Source organism: Halichoerus grypus, chromosome 8, assembly GCF_964656455.1.
Source record: "Halichoerus grypus chromosome 8, mHalGry1.hap1.1, whole genome shotgun sequence".
Taxonomy (NCBI): domain Eukaryota; kingdom Metazoa; phylum Chordata; class Mammalia; order Carnivora; family Phocidae; genus Halichoerus; species Halichoerus grypus.
Genome location: NC_135719.1, coordinates 141,931,250 through 141,946,865, shown reverse-complemented (window position 1 = coordinate 141,946,865; position 15,616 = coordinate 141,931,250). Strand labels below are relative to the sequence as shown.

General features: G+C 48.0%; 1 protein-coding gene across 2 annotated transcripts; it reads left to right on the top strand.

Annotated features, from left to right (window-relative positions):
- Positions 1–1,725: 1,725 nt before the first annotated feature.
- On the top strand, positions 1,726–15,138 carry LOC118522698 (serpin A9-like). 2 transcript variants are annotated; one of them, XM_036071907.2, is made up of 6 exons: positions 1,726–1,853; positions 4,859–5,506; positions 11,242–11,339; positions 11,442–11,515; positions 13,384–13,531; positions 14,903–15,138. In XM_036071907.2, the coding sequence occupies exons 2-6, from the start codon at positions 4,876–4,878 to the stop codon at positions 15,104–15,106; spliced, it is 1,155 nt and encodes a 384-aa protein (XP_035927800.2). In that variant the 5' UTR covers positions 1,726–1,853; positions 4,859–4,875; the 3' UTR covers positions 15,107–15,138. The 2 variants fall into 2 exon arrangements, with proteins under 2 accessions (XP_035927800.2, XP_035927798.2); XM_036071905.2 differs by having other exon boundaries at positions 11,242–11,515.
- Positions 15,139–15,616: the final 478 nt, after the last annotated feature.

Sequence of the window (15,616 nt, the reverse complement as noted above, 5' to 3'; positions counted from 1 at the left end):
GGCAAGTGCCCTGATTCGTTTCATTTTCCGTCAGGCAAATAAATGTGAAATTATGACCATGATAAGTATTTCACTGAGAGGTTAATGGTGCTATAAAAACATTTAAAGGGGGGAATTTTCCTGATCTGAGGGCTCAAAGAGAGCTTCCTTTAAGGGTGTGACATGACATAGGACCTAAGCAGTGGAAAGGAATTAATTCGAGGGGAAAGTCTGGTGGGGGAGGGGAGTGGGGTACAACAAAGATCACCTGTGAGGAGCATAAAAATGGGCGAAACGGCTGGACACAGCAGCCCCAAGCAAGGGGCTTTGAGGTCTGTAATGAAGTTAGAGGGGCCGGTAGAGTCCAGCCAGTGCAGGTTGGATGAGAGGCTGGTGCCTGCTCTGGGAAATGGGAGGCTACTGGAACAGTTGAAAATAAGTAAGTGATGTGTTGGTGTGGGGAATGAAGAACAAGGAGATGCAAGTGTGAGTCCTGGCCTCGAATAGCTAGGTGAGTGCTGTTCGCGGACGGAGATGTTGAAAAAGGTCTCAGCTGTGACTTCCATGGGAAGATGGCGTTTGGGAAAGAGTCTGAGTTCAGTCTGGGTCTTACTGAGCTTTAGGTTCATTTGTGACATCAGGAGGAAATATGAAGGAGGTGGTTAGAAATACGGAATTCCGAGGAAAGTTCTGGCCCGGGGATTAAAAATAGTAAGTGATGTGCATCTTGGTAATGAAGCCCTGGGCGTGATGAGATCAGCTGGAGGCAGAGGAGAGCACCAAGGAGAGGGTGCTGAGGCTCGGGGGGCGCACCAGGACGGGGCACAGGAGGGGAGGCCCAGAGGTGACTAAGGAGGAGGAACGGAGGGAGATGGGGGGAGAGGAGAAAAGCAGGAGGTCATGGTGTCACAGAGCCTCAGGGAGGGACTGGAGAAGACAGTGTGGTCTCCAGTGTCAGCTGTTACTGGGGAGGCAGCTAGGGTGAACCTGGCCACGTTCGCAGGCTGGTCCCATCTCTGTGGACCCAGAAGCCAGACTGGAGTGGGCCAAGGGTGAGTGGAAGTGAGACCGTGAGGACAGTGAACACACAGCTCGTGAGGATGTGAGTCGGGATGGGGAGGATGGAGACAGGGAGCGAAGGGGGGTTTTCATCGTACAGTTGGTAGTGGTTTGTTTGTCCTACTGGGCAAGCCTTGACCATGTTTAAAAGCCAACGGCAAGGATGTAGTTGGGAATATGGAAGAGAGAGGTGTGAGGGTCCTGGGATGGACATAAGGGATGCTCTCCAAAGTTCTGCAAGGAGTGCTGGGCAGAGGGGGATATGTTCCTTTTCCGAGGGTCTGTCTTTCATGGGAGGTGGGGGCCAAGGTGGTCTCGTGTGTGTGTGTGCATGCACAGATGCCCTCATGGGAGGCTCAGGAGTCCGCCTTCAGGAAATGGAAGACCGAGGTATTCCCTGCAGTCAATGGGAGAGTGAGGTGCCTGTTGCCAGGCACATCAAGATCGGTGGTTGGGAAGTCACTGCGGAGCAGACCGCCTCAGTGAGCCACTTCCCTCCAGTGGCTGGCAAAGAAGGAACAGACAGGTGGCTTATTCCAGGTTTGGGGCTTTGCCAGAAGTGTGTGTCACCAGGAGTGTGGGGTTTTAGAATGGAATGAAGCCCTTTGGAACTCAAGTAGACAAGGAGGCAAATGAAGACAGGGCAGGGCGGGTGGGCGGAGGGCCATACAACATTTCCAGCAACGTGGAACAGCTGTGTGCTTGAGGATGAAGCTGGGGAGGTAAGTGAGAGCCCAGCAGAGGAGGACCTTGAATGACAGGTGCGTGGCCATTCCTCCCAAGGTCAGTGGGGAGCCATTGAGGAAGCTGAGTAGGTGAGTGACACATGAGCTTTGCATCTAGAAAGCTCCACCTGTCTGCGGTGTGGATGAGTGACCCAGCCGGGAGCCAAGTGGGGGATGGAGCAGGGGAGAGAGGATGAAAGGTGGGATAAAGGCAGTGGCCCCCCGGGCGAGAGGGGCCCAGGCAGGGTCAGGTGCAGGGGGGACAGTGTCCCTCTCTTCGAGACGGGCAGAGCCCATGGCAGGACTCACCCCCCGCCCCCAGCCACAGGGAGGCAGTGGGGGGCCTCCGTGGGAGACAGAAGGGGCAGCCATGAGAGGATAGGAGTTGGGCATGCGGAGAGGCCAAGTGCGGAAGGAGGTTGGATTTTAAGAGCTGAATGAGTAAGCTTTCGTCAGAGCTTTTCCTCAAGAGCGTGAGGATCTGCCCCTTGAGGCCCATCGCCATAGAGCCCTTGGAGGCCACCTCCCTGAGGCCCAGAGAGAAGCAATGGCTCGCCTAAGGCCACGTGAAGGCCAGGGCCACGAGGGGCCAGGACACTCACTAGCGGACTGCCTGAAGGGCTACTGGTCCAGGCCAGTCTCCCCTGCTCAGCCCAGGACTTGGGGCATGGAGTCAGACGCCCTCTGGCCAGGCCGTGCCTGCTGGTGGGGGTGTGGATCCCCTGGGAGGTACAGCCGGCGTTAGCAGGTGCCCCGGGAGCCCCACTCGCACCCCCACCCACCCCGAGAGGGATACAGGCCCCCGATGTCCTGTGGCGCCTCCCTTCCCCCTCCGCGTGGCTGCCGTTCTCTGCCCTCAGCCCCGTCCCTTCCCACGGTCAGGAATACCCAGGGACAGGCCTGCCCCTTCACCCTGCTTCCCAGTGAGGGACACAAAGCACAAACAGCCACGAGGGAGAAGCAGCTTTGACCTCAGGCCCTCTGCGGGCCCGACACCGTGCTGGGTGGTACGCAGACTGTGTTCCTTCTTCCTCGGGGCCACCCCCTTTCACAGACGGGGCGGGAGTCGGGGGGCGGTGAAGCCAGGCCTGGGAGGACAGGATGCAAAGGTGGGCGCGCGAGGCTGCCATTCTTTACCCAGATCGTGGTCGTGCAGGAGAGTGCTGGTCTTGCCGAGGCTCTGGCCCCTGGCTGACTGTCGAGCTCAAGCACTGCTCCTGGGAATGACAGGCCCACCGAGGAAAAGTTAAAGGTCTGATTGGCTTTATTAAATGACACATGACTCAGGCAGCAAACAGAGGGGCGCTCCGAGGAGGTGTACAAAATGGCAAGTTTTCATAGAAAGGGGGTTTGGCAAGGACGTTATTGGCAAACGAAAGAGATTGTTCCAGGTCAGGCATTTTGCCCTAGAGGGAAAGGCAAGGGGTCTTCCCACACAGATGACCTCATCTCCCTTGGGGGGGATGGAGGGCCCACGTGGCCGACTCACTGGCCTAATGGAGAGATTCCTGACCGACTGGGTAGAGGCGGAACCTGCAGTTGGATGAGGTTTTCAGCCCTGTTGGGAACTCGGTGTAAGTGAGAGCATGTTGGGCCCGTGGTTTCCTCTTTGACATGACCCCACGCTGACCCAGCAGGCCCCTCCGCCCATCAGAGCTGTCCTTACAGACCCCACATTCTCGCACGGCGTCCTGAGCACCCTCAGCCTGTCACGGGGTTCATCAAATAGGAGAAACTCAGGCTTTTTGTCCCAAGTGCCTCTCTCCTTCAGTCCCTTCCACACTGGTGTAAACGCCCTTCCGCTCAGGACAGTGCACCAAGCTTCTCCTGCCGCTCCTACCCGGGGCACTGTGCCCGGGGCGGGGGGAGCAGTGAAGGACACGCGTGGCTCCCAGAACAGTCCTTGGAAATTCCTTTGGAATGGAGGTGCTCCTCTGCATCCCCTCCGTGGATCCCACGGGCAGAATCAAGTCTGCACCTCCTGCCGGTAGCCCCGTCTCTGCAGCCCGCCTCACACTCCCCTGCCTACGAAACAAAAATCACCCAATTAGATAAATGGCAAAGGGGACAGATTTGCAGTTTCCCAAAAGAATTACTCATTTGGCAAAAAGATTCTTTGTATAGTTCCTTCTGATTTTAATCACATCTGGTGTGATCAAGTATTACTCAATTTACATAAATTGACTTTCAACCAAGAGGTTGTTGGGAGCGTGGCTGTGATCTTAGGACTGTCCTGACGGAGACCAGTGACCTCATCACACTTGATCCTCTAGAATAACTAGATAAGGTACAGACCATCCTCCCAGAGCAGAAGAAGAAAACCAAAGTCCAGAGAAGCTAAAACTTGCCCATCGTGAGCATCAGAGTCAGATGCAAGCCCAGCCCTGTCCCACTCTAAAACGACTGGTATTTCCACCTGCCACCAGCTCACTTAATCCAAAATGCTCCTGGTGCTTCAGTCTAGCCGGATGAGGCATGCAGGGGGCAGGCGGTGGAGGCTAGAGCCAGCAACCCACCAGCAACTAGGCACCTGTGCTCATGGCCCCCAAGGACTGCGGTCCCAGGACAGCCTGTTGAGGGACATCGACATTGCCAGCAAATGCCTGCGGCTGGGGGTGGGCAGCCACGGCAAGGAAATGATCAGTTCAACACAAAAGGGACCAAGAATATCTGGAGGGATCTCTGAGGGGGAAGAGGACACCTGTGGCTGCTAAGATTGGGAATTTGCAGTCTGGTTCCACTATCTTCCTTTCTGAATAAGAAGCCTACGAAGCAGAAACAGCAAAGAGCGTGGGAGCTGAGATTCAGGATTTAAGACCTGACTTTGAATCCCAGACGGAACACAAACTAGCTGGGTGGCCTGAGGTCAATGACACAATGTCTCTGAGGCCTGTTTACTTGTTTGTAAGCTAAAGACAACAATAATATCTGCATCTCCTTCATGAGAGCCAATGAGATTATTTGAGTGAACTGCCCTGTTAACCATCCCTCATGTCCCCATTCTATCTCAAATGGGGTGGGGTGTTGCAAGATCTCCGATTCGGGGGCCAGACGCTTGGCTCACCCTCCCTTGATGGTTCTTTCCTCTCTTGCAGACTTACTTCATTCCAAAATGGCATCTGCCTTTTATCGAGTGTTCCTCATTGTCAGCATCTGTGCAGCAATCCCCTGTGTGCCCCCACCCAGGGACCCCAGCAAAGGATTCTCCTGCCTGTCCTCCCCAAGGAGCACCGCCGCCTCCGGGCTGTCTTCCAGCAACACCAGCTTTGCCTTCCGCCTATACCAGAGGCTGGTTTTGAAGACTCCGGACCAGAACGTCTTCTTCTCCCCACGGAGTGTCTCCACTTCCCTGGCCATGCTCTCCCTCGGGGCCCGCTCAGCCACCAAGACCCAGATCCTCCAGAGCCTGGGGTTCAACCTCACACACGTGCCAGAGCCCGCCATCCACCAGGCTTTCCAGCACCTGCTCCAGTTGCTCAGAGCCCCCAGCAAAGACCTGGACCTGAGGATGGGGAGTGTCCTCTTCATCAAAAAGGAGCTGCGGCTGCAGACAAATTTCTTGGACAACATCAAGAGGCTGTATGAGTCGAAAGTCTTTTCTACAGATTTCTCAAGCACCTCCACTGCCCGGGAGCAGATCAACAGCTATGTGGAGAAGGAGACCGAAGGGAAGGTCGTAGACTTAATCCAAGGCCTTGAACCTCTGACGGTCATGGTCCTGGTGAACCACATTTTCTTTAAAGGTAAGGCTCTGAGAGGTTGATTTTGACTTTAATGTTGTTTCTTTTTTTCCCCCCCCAGTTGAATAAGCAAGCTAAACAAACCCTAGACAGCACAGTCAGGTAATGGGAAGTCTGAATTTGGACCAGGCGTGTTAACTGGCTGGCTGCATGACTGTGGCTACATCCTGTTTCCTCTCTTGGCTTCAGTCGATCGATTATGATGGAGGCTCGTTCAGCTCTGACTTTGGATAGCCTGGTTATGTGCCCTGAGGGACTGACTTTGGGCTCAGTGGGCAGCCCATGGGGAAAATCTTCTGGAAAGTAGCTTGTGAGTAAGGGCCTCATCTCTTGCTACCAGCAGCTGCCCTGGTTGCCTCCCGAAGGTTTCGAGGAGGGACACAGAGTTCTCTGACAACCCAGCTTCAGAGGCAAATCCAAAGGCCAGAGCACTTTTAGAGGTGCAGAAGTGCAGACAGGCCAGGATGACTGCCATTCACAACACCCGGGCACCTGTCTAGAGCTTTACAGTTTACAAAAACACTGTGCTGCAGCAGAATGGACATGGGCTTTGAAGTCAGACAGCCCTGGGTCTGAATTCTACCTCTGCCCCTTACTTGCTCCATGATCCTGGGCATGTTGCTTTAAAAGATCCATCGTGTATTGAGTGCCTGATGTGTGTGAGTCTCTGTGCTAATCGTCTGGATGATGATAGAGCCAACTTCAGCAGAATCGTCACTACTATATCAACCCTCCGTCCTTCCCCTCTCTCTCCTTCCCTTCCTTTCTCCCTCCTGCCATCCATCCCTCCCCCATTTATCTTTCCTTCTATCCGCCCGTTCACCTTCCCACCCATTTATCTATCCATTCTGCAAGGAGGGAGGGGAAGCGAAAAGAATTAATATGCCGTGAGCCCCTTCCAAGTCTCCTGAGCTCTATATACATTGTTCCATTTAATTTAATCTTATTTTTTTTATTGAAATATAATTCACCTACCACAAAATCCGCCAAGTTAAATTGCACAGTTCAGTGGGTTTGGATTTTGGTACATCCACAAGTTGTGCAAATACCTCCACTATGTAATTCCAGAACATTTTCATCACCTCAGAAAGAGACTCCCTATCCACGAGCACTCACTTCATTTCTGCTCTTCCCCCAGAAATAAGTAATTAATCTACTTTCTGTCTCTATAGATTTGCCTATTCTGGACATTTTCTATAAATAGAATCATATAATACATGCAAGGATTTGTGTGGACATAGTTTTCAATTCCTCATACCAAGGAGCATGCTTGCAGGATTGTATGGCAAGAGTGTGTTTGGTTTGGAAAGAAACCACCAGACTGTCCTCCAAAGTGGCTGTACTATTTTGCATTCCCACCAGCAGTGCGTGAGTCCCTGTTGCTTCACGTCCTCGGCAGCATTTGGTATTGTCAATGTTCCAGATTCGGGCCGTTTGAATGGGTGTGTTGGGGTTATTTTAATTTGCATTTCCCTGATGACATATGATATGGAGCATCTTTTCATGTTTATCTGCCATCTGCATATCTTCTTTCATGATCTATCTGTCAAGGTTTTTGGCCCACTTTTTAAAATTAAGTTATTTGTTTTCTTATCTAAGTTTTAAGAGTTCTTTGTATATTTTGGATAACGGTCTTATCAGATGCATATTTTCTCCTAGTCGGTCGCTCGACTTTTCATTCTCTTGACATTGTCTTTCACGGAGCAGAATTTTAAATTTTAATGAAGTTCAGCTCATCGGTGATTTCTTTCATGGATCATGCCTTTGGTGTTACATCTAAAAATTATTGCCATGCCCAAGATCATCTAGTTTTTCTCCTCTATTATCTTCTAGGTGTTTTATAGTTTTGTGTTTTACCTTTAGGTCTGTGATCCATTTTGAATTAATTTTAGTGAAAGATGTAAAGTATGTGTCTAGATTCTTTTTTTTCTTTGCATATGAATGCCAGTTGTCCCAACACCATTTGTTGAAAAGATTATATTTGTTCCACTCCTTTGTGCTTTTACTCCTTTGTCAAATATCAGTTGACTATATTTACATGGGTCTATTTGTAAGCTTTCTCTTTGTTCCATTGATCTATTTGTCTATTCTTCACCAATACCACACTGTCTTGAGTATTGTAGCTTTATAGTAAATCTTGAAGTTGGTTATTGTTGGTCCTCCAACTTTGTTCTTCTCCTTCAATACTGTGTTGCTTATTCTGGGTCTTTTGTTTTTTGATATAAACCTTAGTATTAGTTTGTTAATATTGATAATATAATTTATTAGGATATTGATTGGGTTGCATTGAATCTATAGATCAAGTTGAGAAGAACTGACATCGTAATAATATTGAGTCTTTCTATTCATGAACATGGAATATCTTTCCATTCATTTAGTTCTTTGATTTCATTCATCAGAGTTTTATAATTTTCTTCATATCGATCTTATACATATTTTGCTAGAGTTATACCTAGGTATTTTTTTGGATGCAAATGTAAATGGTATTGTGTTTTTTATTTCAAATTCCACTTGTTCATTGATGGCATATGGAAAAGCATTTGACTTTTGCATATTAACCTTGTATCCTGCAACTTTGCTATAATCACTTATTAGTTCCAGGAGTTCTTTTGTTTGTTGACTCTTGGAATTTCTACATAGACGATCATGTCATCTGTGAACAAAGACAGTTTTATTTCTTCCTTTCCAATCTGTATACTTTTTATTTCTTTTTCTTGTCTTATTGCATTAGCTAGAACTTCCAGTAAAATACTGAAATGGAGTGGCTCTACGGGGCATCCTTGTATTATACCTGACTTTAGTGGAAAAGCTTTGAGTTTCTCACCATTAAATATGATGTTAGCTATAGGCTTTTTGTAGATATTTTTAATCAAATTAAAGAAGTTCCCCTTTATTCCAAGTTTACCGAGAATTTTTATTATGAATGGGTGTTGGATTTTGTCAAATGCTTTTGCTTCATCTATTGATATGATTAATTTTTCTTGCTTAGCTTCTTGATGATGGATTATATTAATTTATTTTCAAATGTTGAACCAGCCTTACAAACCTGGGATAAACCCCATTTGGTTGTGGTATATAATTATTTTTATACATCATCAAATCTGATGGCTAATATTTCGTGGAGCATTTTTGCATCTATGTCCATGACAGATCTTTGTCTGTAGTTTTCCTTTCTTGCAATGCCTTTGTCTGATTTGGTATTAAAGTAATGCTGGCTTCATAGAACAAGTTAGGAAGTATTTTCTCTGCTTCTATCCTCTGAAAGACATTGTAAAGAATTGGTATAATTTCTTCCTGAAATGTTTGGTAGAATTCACCAGTGAATCCATCTGGACCTGGTGTTTCCTGCTTTGGAAGGTTATTAATTATTGCCAATTTCTTTGATAGATACAGGCCTATTCATATTGTCTATTTCTTCTTATATAAGTTTCGGCAAATTGGAATATCTTACCTAGGTTATCAAATTTGTGGGCATAGTGTTGTTCGTAGTATTCCTTTATTTTCCTTGTAATGTCCATAAGATCTATGGCACTGTTCCTTCTTTTATTTTTGATATTAGTAGATTGTTTGGTCCATACTTCCTTCTTATGTCTCATACTTTTTTCTTTTGTAAAAGCTGGATTTTTAAGATTATGTAATGTGACAACTCTGAAAATCAGATTCTCCTCCTTGCAAAGACTGATTGTTTTGCTTGTTGCAATAGTTGTTGTTTGTTTAGTGATTTTTCTGAATTAATTATTTAAAGTCTATACTTTGGGGCACCTGGGTGCCTCAGTCAGTTAAGCGTCTGCCCTCAGCTCAGGTCATGATCCCAAGGTCCTGGGATCGAGCCCCGCATTGGGCTCCCTTCTCAGTGGAGAGCCTGCTTCTCCCTCTCCCTCTACCTGCCACTCTGCCTATCTGTGCTCTCTCTCTATCTCTCTGTCAAATAAATAAATAAAATCTTAGAAAAATATAAAGTCTATACTTTGTGATGTGTGGCCACTGAAATGTCTTCTTGGTTAGTTAAGTGCTTAGCTATGATTGGGCAGAGATTTCGTATGTGTCTAGAATAAATAAATCTCCTAGGCTTTGCTGAGGGCTTTTGTGTGCATGGTGGAGTGTGCCATCAACACTCAGCCAAGCAGTTTATAACTCTGACTCAGTCTTCACTTTCTGTCTATGCAGACCCTCAAGGTCAGCCATAAGTAGGAACTTACAGCCTTCTCATATTTTTTCTCAAATATGCATACAGCTATATACATGCACACAGCCTCTAAATGCCCAAGATATAGTGGCACTTTCCAAAGCTCCTATGGACATCTTATTCCTCAGCTTTTCCTTTCAGAATTTTTGATCACTCTGTGGTTTGTCCCATCTATTATCCTCATCCAGACAACCATGAAACAAAACACTTGCCTATAACTGTTTCTAACAAAAACTTCCAAGCCCTTGGGAAGAAGGCTTTAAGCACTGAGTGAGCACCAATCAACCTTGTAAGTGGGGTCTTCCAGATAACTACCAGAGAGGTCAAGTAATAGTAATAGTTTGAAAATGAGTCTTTGAAAATTCTTCTCCCGATGATATTGGGAATACAGGCTATTTTTCAAGGCTACTGCAGAGCTGGAGAGTAGAGGGTGGGACTCTCACAAGTTAAAATAACCATGAAGTTGACTGTTCTTATTGAGATTCAGCCATTTTTCTTGAATTAACTCCCCGGTTGCTGCAAGCCTTTGGTTAATATCCAGAGTTCCAAAAAAGTTGATTCTGAATATCTTTGCCAGTTTTTCTCATTGTCCTAATGGAAGGGGAAATATTCAGAGGTCCTTACTCTGTCAGATGCCACCCCTGCCCCCAGCCTGTCTTGTTAACTTTTTGATTAATCTGTTGTTTGCCCCAACTGTTATTTGCCCCCAGCCTGTCCTGTTAACCTTTTTTTTTTTTTTTTTTTTAAGATTTTATTTTATTTATTTGACAGAGAGAAACACAGCGAGAGAGGGAACACAAGCAGAGGGAGTGGGAAAGGGAGAAGCAGACTTCCCGCCGAGCAGGGAGCCCGATGCGGGGCTCGATCCCAGGACCCTGGGATCATGACCTGAGCTGAAGGCAGACGCTTAACGACTGAGCCACCCAGGCGCCCCGTGTCCTGTTAACCTTTTTGATTAATCTGTTGTTTGCCTCAACTGTTATCTACAGCCTCCAGCAGCCGCAAAATTTATCACCACCTGTGACTGTTTTTACTAATTCCCTCTGAGGAATGGGCTTTTTGCATTGGTTGAACTCCAAATCAGATCAAATACAGACAATTTTTCGAGTGATGCCTTCCAGGGAAGCACAGGACGGGTCAAATAACAGTTCTTTGGGAATGAGTCTTTGAAAGTACTCCAGCCCTATTTTTTCCCCTTCAGTGGCTGCCAGCCTGCTGGCTTTCACTGCAAATGCAGGCTATTATTTTTCAAGGCTATTATTGAAGAGCCAGGACAAGAGAAATGGAACTAGGGCAAGTTAAAATACCACAAAGCTCACTTTCTTACCAAGATTTAGCTGCTTCCCTTTAATAAACTATTCCCTAATTTGCTGAAAGAGTTTGGTTAATTTCTAGAGTTCTAAGGAAGTTAATTCAGACCATTGTGGGTGGTTTTGTCTCATTGTTTTTATGGAGGAGCGAGTTTTCAGAGATCCTTACTTCATCATTTTTGCTGTCTTCATCTCACTGACTATACTTAGACCTAAAGACCTCTCTTTTCTCTTTGTGCTAGCCAAGTGGGAGAAGCCCTTTAACCCTGGATATACGAGGAAGAGCTCCCCATTCCTGGTGGGCAAGAGGACCACTGTGAAGGTCCCAATGATGCACCAGGTAGAACAGTTTGCTTTTGGAGTGGATTCAGAGCTGAACTCCTCTGTGCTGCAGATGGACTATAGTGGAGATATTGTGGCCTTCTTTGTTCTCCCTGGCCAGGGCAAGATGAAGCAGCTGGAACAGGCCTTGTCAGCCACGATGCTGAGGAAATGGAGCTACTTACTCCAGAAGAGGTGGGAATCTGTGTCAGTCTCCTGGGGTCTGAGGCGGGTGGTGGGGTACCTCCAAGGATGGGGGGGTAAGACCATGATAGCAGTTGTTGAATGCCAACTGAGCACCTGCTGGATAGGGAACTTCACAATCACCTGACAGATGAAGAGTGCTATCATCCCCATCCACAGGTAAGGAAGTAGAGGCTCTAAAACGGGAGGTGAATTGTCCAAGGCTAATATGTAGCTAATATGTTCCCACAACACTATTATGTCATTGTAGCGATTCCCTGCGAGCAGAACTCACTCAAGCAGCCGATCGGATATTAAATTCCATGGAATGATTCCATAAAAATAAACAAGCAAAAAAAGCACTAATGCTCACCTAGAAAGTGAGGATAACACTATTACTCAACCCAGAAGTTGTTGAAAAGATAAAACAAGTTACTATTTATAAAGTGCTTAGAACAGTGCCAGGAAGGGCGTATGCATTCGATAATGTTAGCTAATAGGTAAGATTATTATTCGTTCTGTAACGATTTTGGAGACTATCAAAAGGATATTAACCATAAGATTAAAAAGAATGTCAAAGTCTTATGTATAATCTCTTAGCAATATTTTCTTGGCCTTGTCGGCACCATTCCAAGGTGCCCACAGCCAGGAGGAGACAAAAGACAGGATCAGGGGTAACTGTAATTCAAGAAGACAAAGATCAGTGCCTCAGCAGAAGGCAGGCAGTGTGCTGAGGAGCTTCTGAGCAAAGAGAGTTCGCTTTCAGCTGGGATCCGTGGAAGGCTTCACGGAGGTAGTGCATTTGAGTCAGGAGCATAGGTAGGACGTGAGGCTACAGCTAGGACATAGAGGCTTGGAAAGGAAGCAGCGCTGGCAAAGAGGCGTAGCTGGGAATCAAGCAAGGATGCTTCATAGGTTTCCTCTCTGACTGCAGCCATGTTTGGACAGAAGAGGCAGCACAGAGGCTGGGGCAGGGGGCGGTGTGTGAAGAGTTGCAGACAGCAGGGAGGAGACGGCCAGGCCAGCGCAGGGCACCGTAACAGGGAGGAGAGAGCTGTCCATTGTGCTAGATGCTCATCGATGAGGACGTCAGGGTCCATCCAGCACTTCTGTGCTTTCATTTCTGGGACTTACCAAGTACATGACCTCGGGCAAAGTACTGAAACTAACTCTTAACATCTTTAAAATGGAAATGAAGCTCATGAATGTGCCTGGGACGTGCCTGACACATAGTAAATGCTCAGTAAATGCGGGCTATTCAGTCTTGGTTCAGGGAAACCATTGCAGAGGAAGAAAAAGAGTTATGCTGAACTCCAGGGTTGTGCTGTCCATCTACTAGCCCCATGTAGTTATTTAAATTCAAATGAATTAAAATTAGTGAAACTACAATTTTTCTTCCCTCATTGGCACGAGCCACGTTCAAAGTGCTCGATAACCACGAGCTCCTCGTGGCTAACCTACTGGTCAGCACAAACAGAATGTTTCCAACCTTGCAGAAAGTTCTACTGGACTCTGCTGCTCTCAGCACTTAGCAGGGTTTGTCTCAGGAAGGGCTGGAGGAGATGGCAGACACGCTTCCATCACTGCCTGGTGTCCCCCATGGGTCGCTGGCACGGGCTCCCTTGCTGGGCCCCCGTCTATGCTCTGTCCCTACTTTATTACAGGGCCCCGTTCCTTCTTATTCATCTATGGGGCTAGAGCTGCTCATCCAGGGGGCTTACCTCCAGAGCAACCTGGGTTGGTTGTCTGGGATGTGTTGACTACTTTAGCAGCAACCAGTAATAGCTAGAAGAACAGAGTCTCCCAAAATGCCACCCAGAAGCAGAGATAGAGACCAAGGGGCTTGTGACATCACCTTTTTCTTTTCCCCATCTCCACAGGTGGATAGAGCTGTTCATTCCAAAATTCTCCATTTCTGCCTCCTATGACCTGGAAACCATCCTCCCGAAGATGGGCATCCGGGATGCCTTTGATAAAAATGCTGATTTTTCTGGAATCACAAGGAGAGACTTCCTGCAGCTTTCCAAAGTGAGCTGGTCCATGAGAACATTTGCTCGAGCTTGAAGGGCCTATAGCGACTGGCTAATCGAGCCCTCACATCTCATTGATATGGAAACATAGACCCCCAAGAGGGAAAGTGACCTCTCTATGGCAGAAGTAGGGCTGAATTTCAAGGCTGCTAGGCCTGTGGCTTTATGGCCATCATCACTCTGATACACAGGCAACTTTTATCCCTCTTCCAACAAACGTTCCTAAGATCCAACTACCGTTCCTTGAAAATCAGACTTCTCCTGGGAGGGCAACACTTTTACCTCGAGACCTATTACAGATGAGCAGGTGCCCAACCTGTCATTCGACCTCACCTCCCTGAAGCCTAGGGCCTCACACTGAGGCCTAATTGGCTGCCCATGGGCCATTCGTATCCTATAGATGTGCTGTGTTTGGCCTGCAGTGTTAAAAAGAAAAAGAGAGAGCCAATTTCTAATATGTAGGATATTGTACCTCAAAGTATAGATTTCTGACTGTCTTGAAAGAAATCACTGAGTCCAGTTCCCACACGGCAACCATGAGCCCAAACCCCTACATAGAATCCATCAGCTGGAGCTGAGCCATGAACACCCCTTTTAGTGAACGGGAACCTTCCAGGTACCCTGTGTGTCCCCTGCTCTTACGAGAGGTCTGGTCCTTGTCTGCATGGCAGTTTCTGATCCCTGACCGAAAAATGTATCTTGGTAATAGATCAGAATGGTCAGAAGTGGTCCTGGGTCACTGAAGGGGGCCTTTGTCATTGGTGTCGGGGGAAAGAATACAGAGGTCACAGTGAAATCTGCTGAGTGTAACGGTCCTTTTCCCAGTATGTGTTTATGTGCACATATGAACAATAATGACTGTAATCGTCTGGAGTTCTCAGGCCCCCTGAAGCTTGGGAGGACAGGAGCCCCTGGTGAAGTCTCTTTGCTAGAAGACCCAGAGGGGATCCAGTATATAATAACACCGCCCTGCGTCTCCAGGGCTACGGTGCGGTAATACTATGGTTCCCGTACTTTGCGTCTCCTTTAATTCACCCCATGACCTTGTGGGAAATACGCCATGACAATGAACCTTTCAGAGATTTGGAAAGTGAAGGCAGGAGCCCCTAAGTAACGTCTGCGACAATAAAGTGGCAGAACTGGGACTCGACCCTAGGCTTGCCGGTGCGCATTTGTAACCACCCAACTCCACGTGTAGGGGCCCAGTTGACTGGTATCAGCGGCAGTTGCCCACCCCGTGCCCGGCACCGGGAGCAGTGAGCTGGAGGCCCCTGGAGGGGGGCATCACTGTCCCCAGGCAGAACCCCAAAGCTCAGTGAAGTAGAGGTGCCTCCATGGGGACCGCTGACGTCCGTTTTTCCCTTGGCAGGCCGCCCACAAAGCTGTGCTGGACGTCAGTGAGGAGGGCACCGAAGCCGCAGCGGCCACGGCCACCAAGCTCACAGTCCGCTCCAAGGACGGCCCCTCTCACACCGTCGTGCGCTTCAATCGGTCCTTCCTGCTGCTGCTGGTCAGGAGAGCCACAGAGGCTGTCCTCTTCCTCGGGAAGGTTGAAAATCCCACGAAATTCTAGGTGGAAACCTCCTGCGATGGAGTCCACGTTGAAAACACTCAGGAAATAAACCATGTCGTGATGATCCCGGTGTGACTTGAGGACGTGTCTCCCTGGCTCTGAGGGTCCGCCTGACCCCAGCAGAGCTGCATTTGCTGCTGGGATGTCCTTGTGGGGGCTCAGTCAGTAAAAGTCAGTAGAGATCCGGGTCACAAACGCCCCGGTCACAAAGCCTGTTCGCTCCCCCCACCCCCACCCCAGGCGCTGCTCTCTTCTATAAATCCTCCCCGGTAACTAGCTTCATGGACGTTTCTGGTGGGCATATTCACATTCCTCGAAGCCCCGGGGAACGGTAACCTGCAGGGCAGTCACCTGTATTGCAGAGTTATAGGAAAAAAGTCAATAAACCCAAAATGAGGATTCGGCCAAGAACAATGCTCCCACACGCCTTCAGGGTCCAAATCTGATCATGGCTATGGGTTAACTCCCAGTGGCCAGGTTGTCATGATGTGACATTTCAGGGGTTGAATG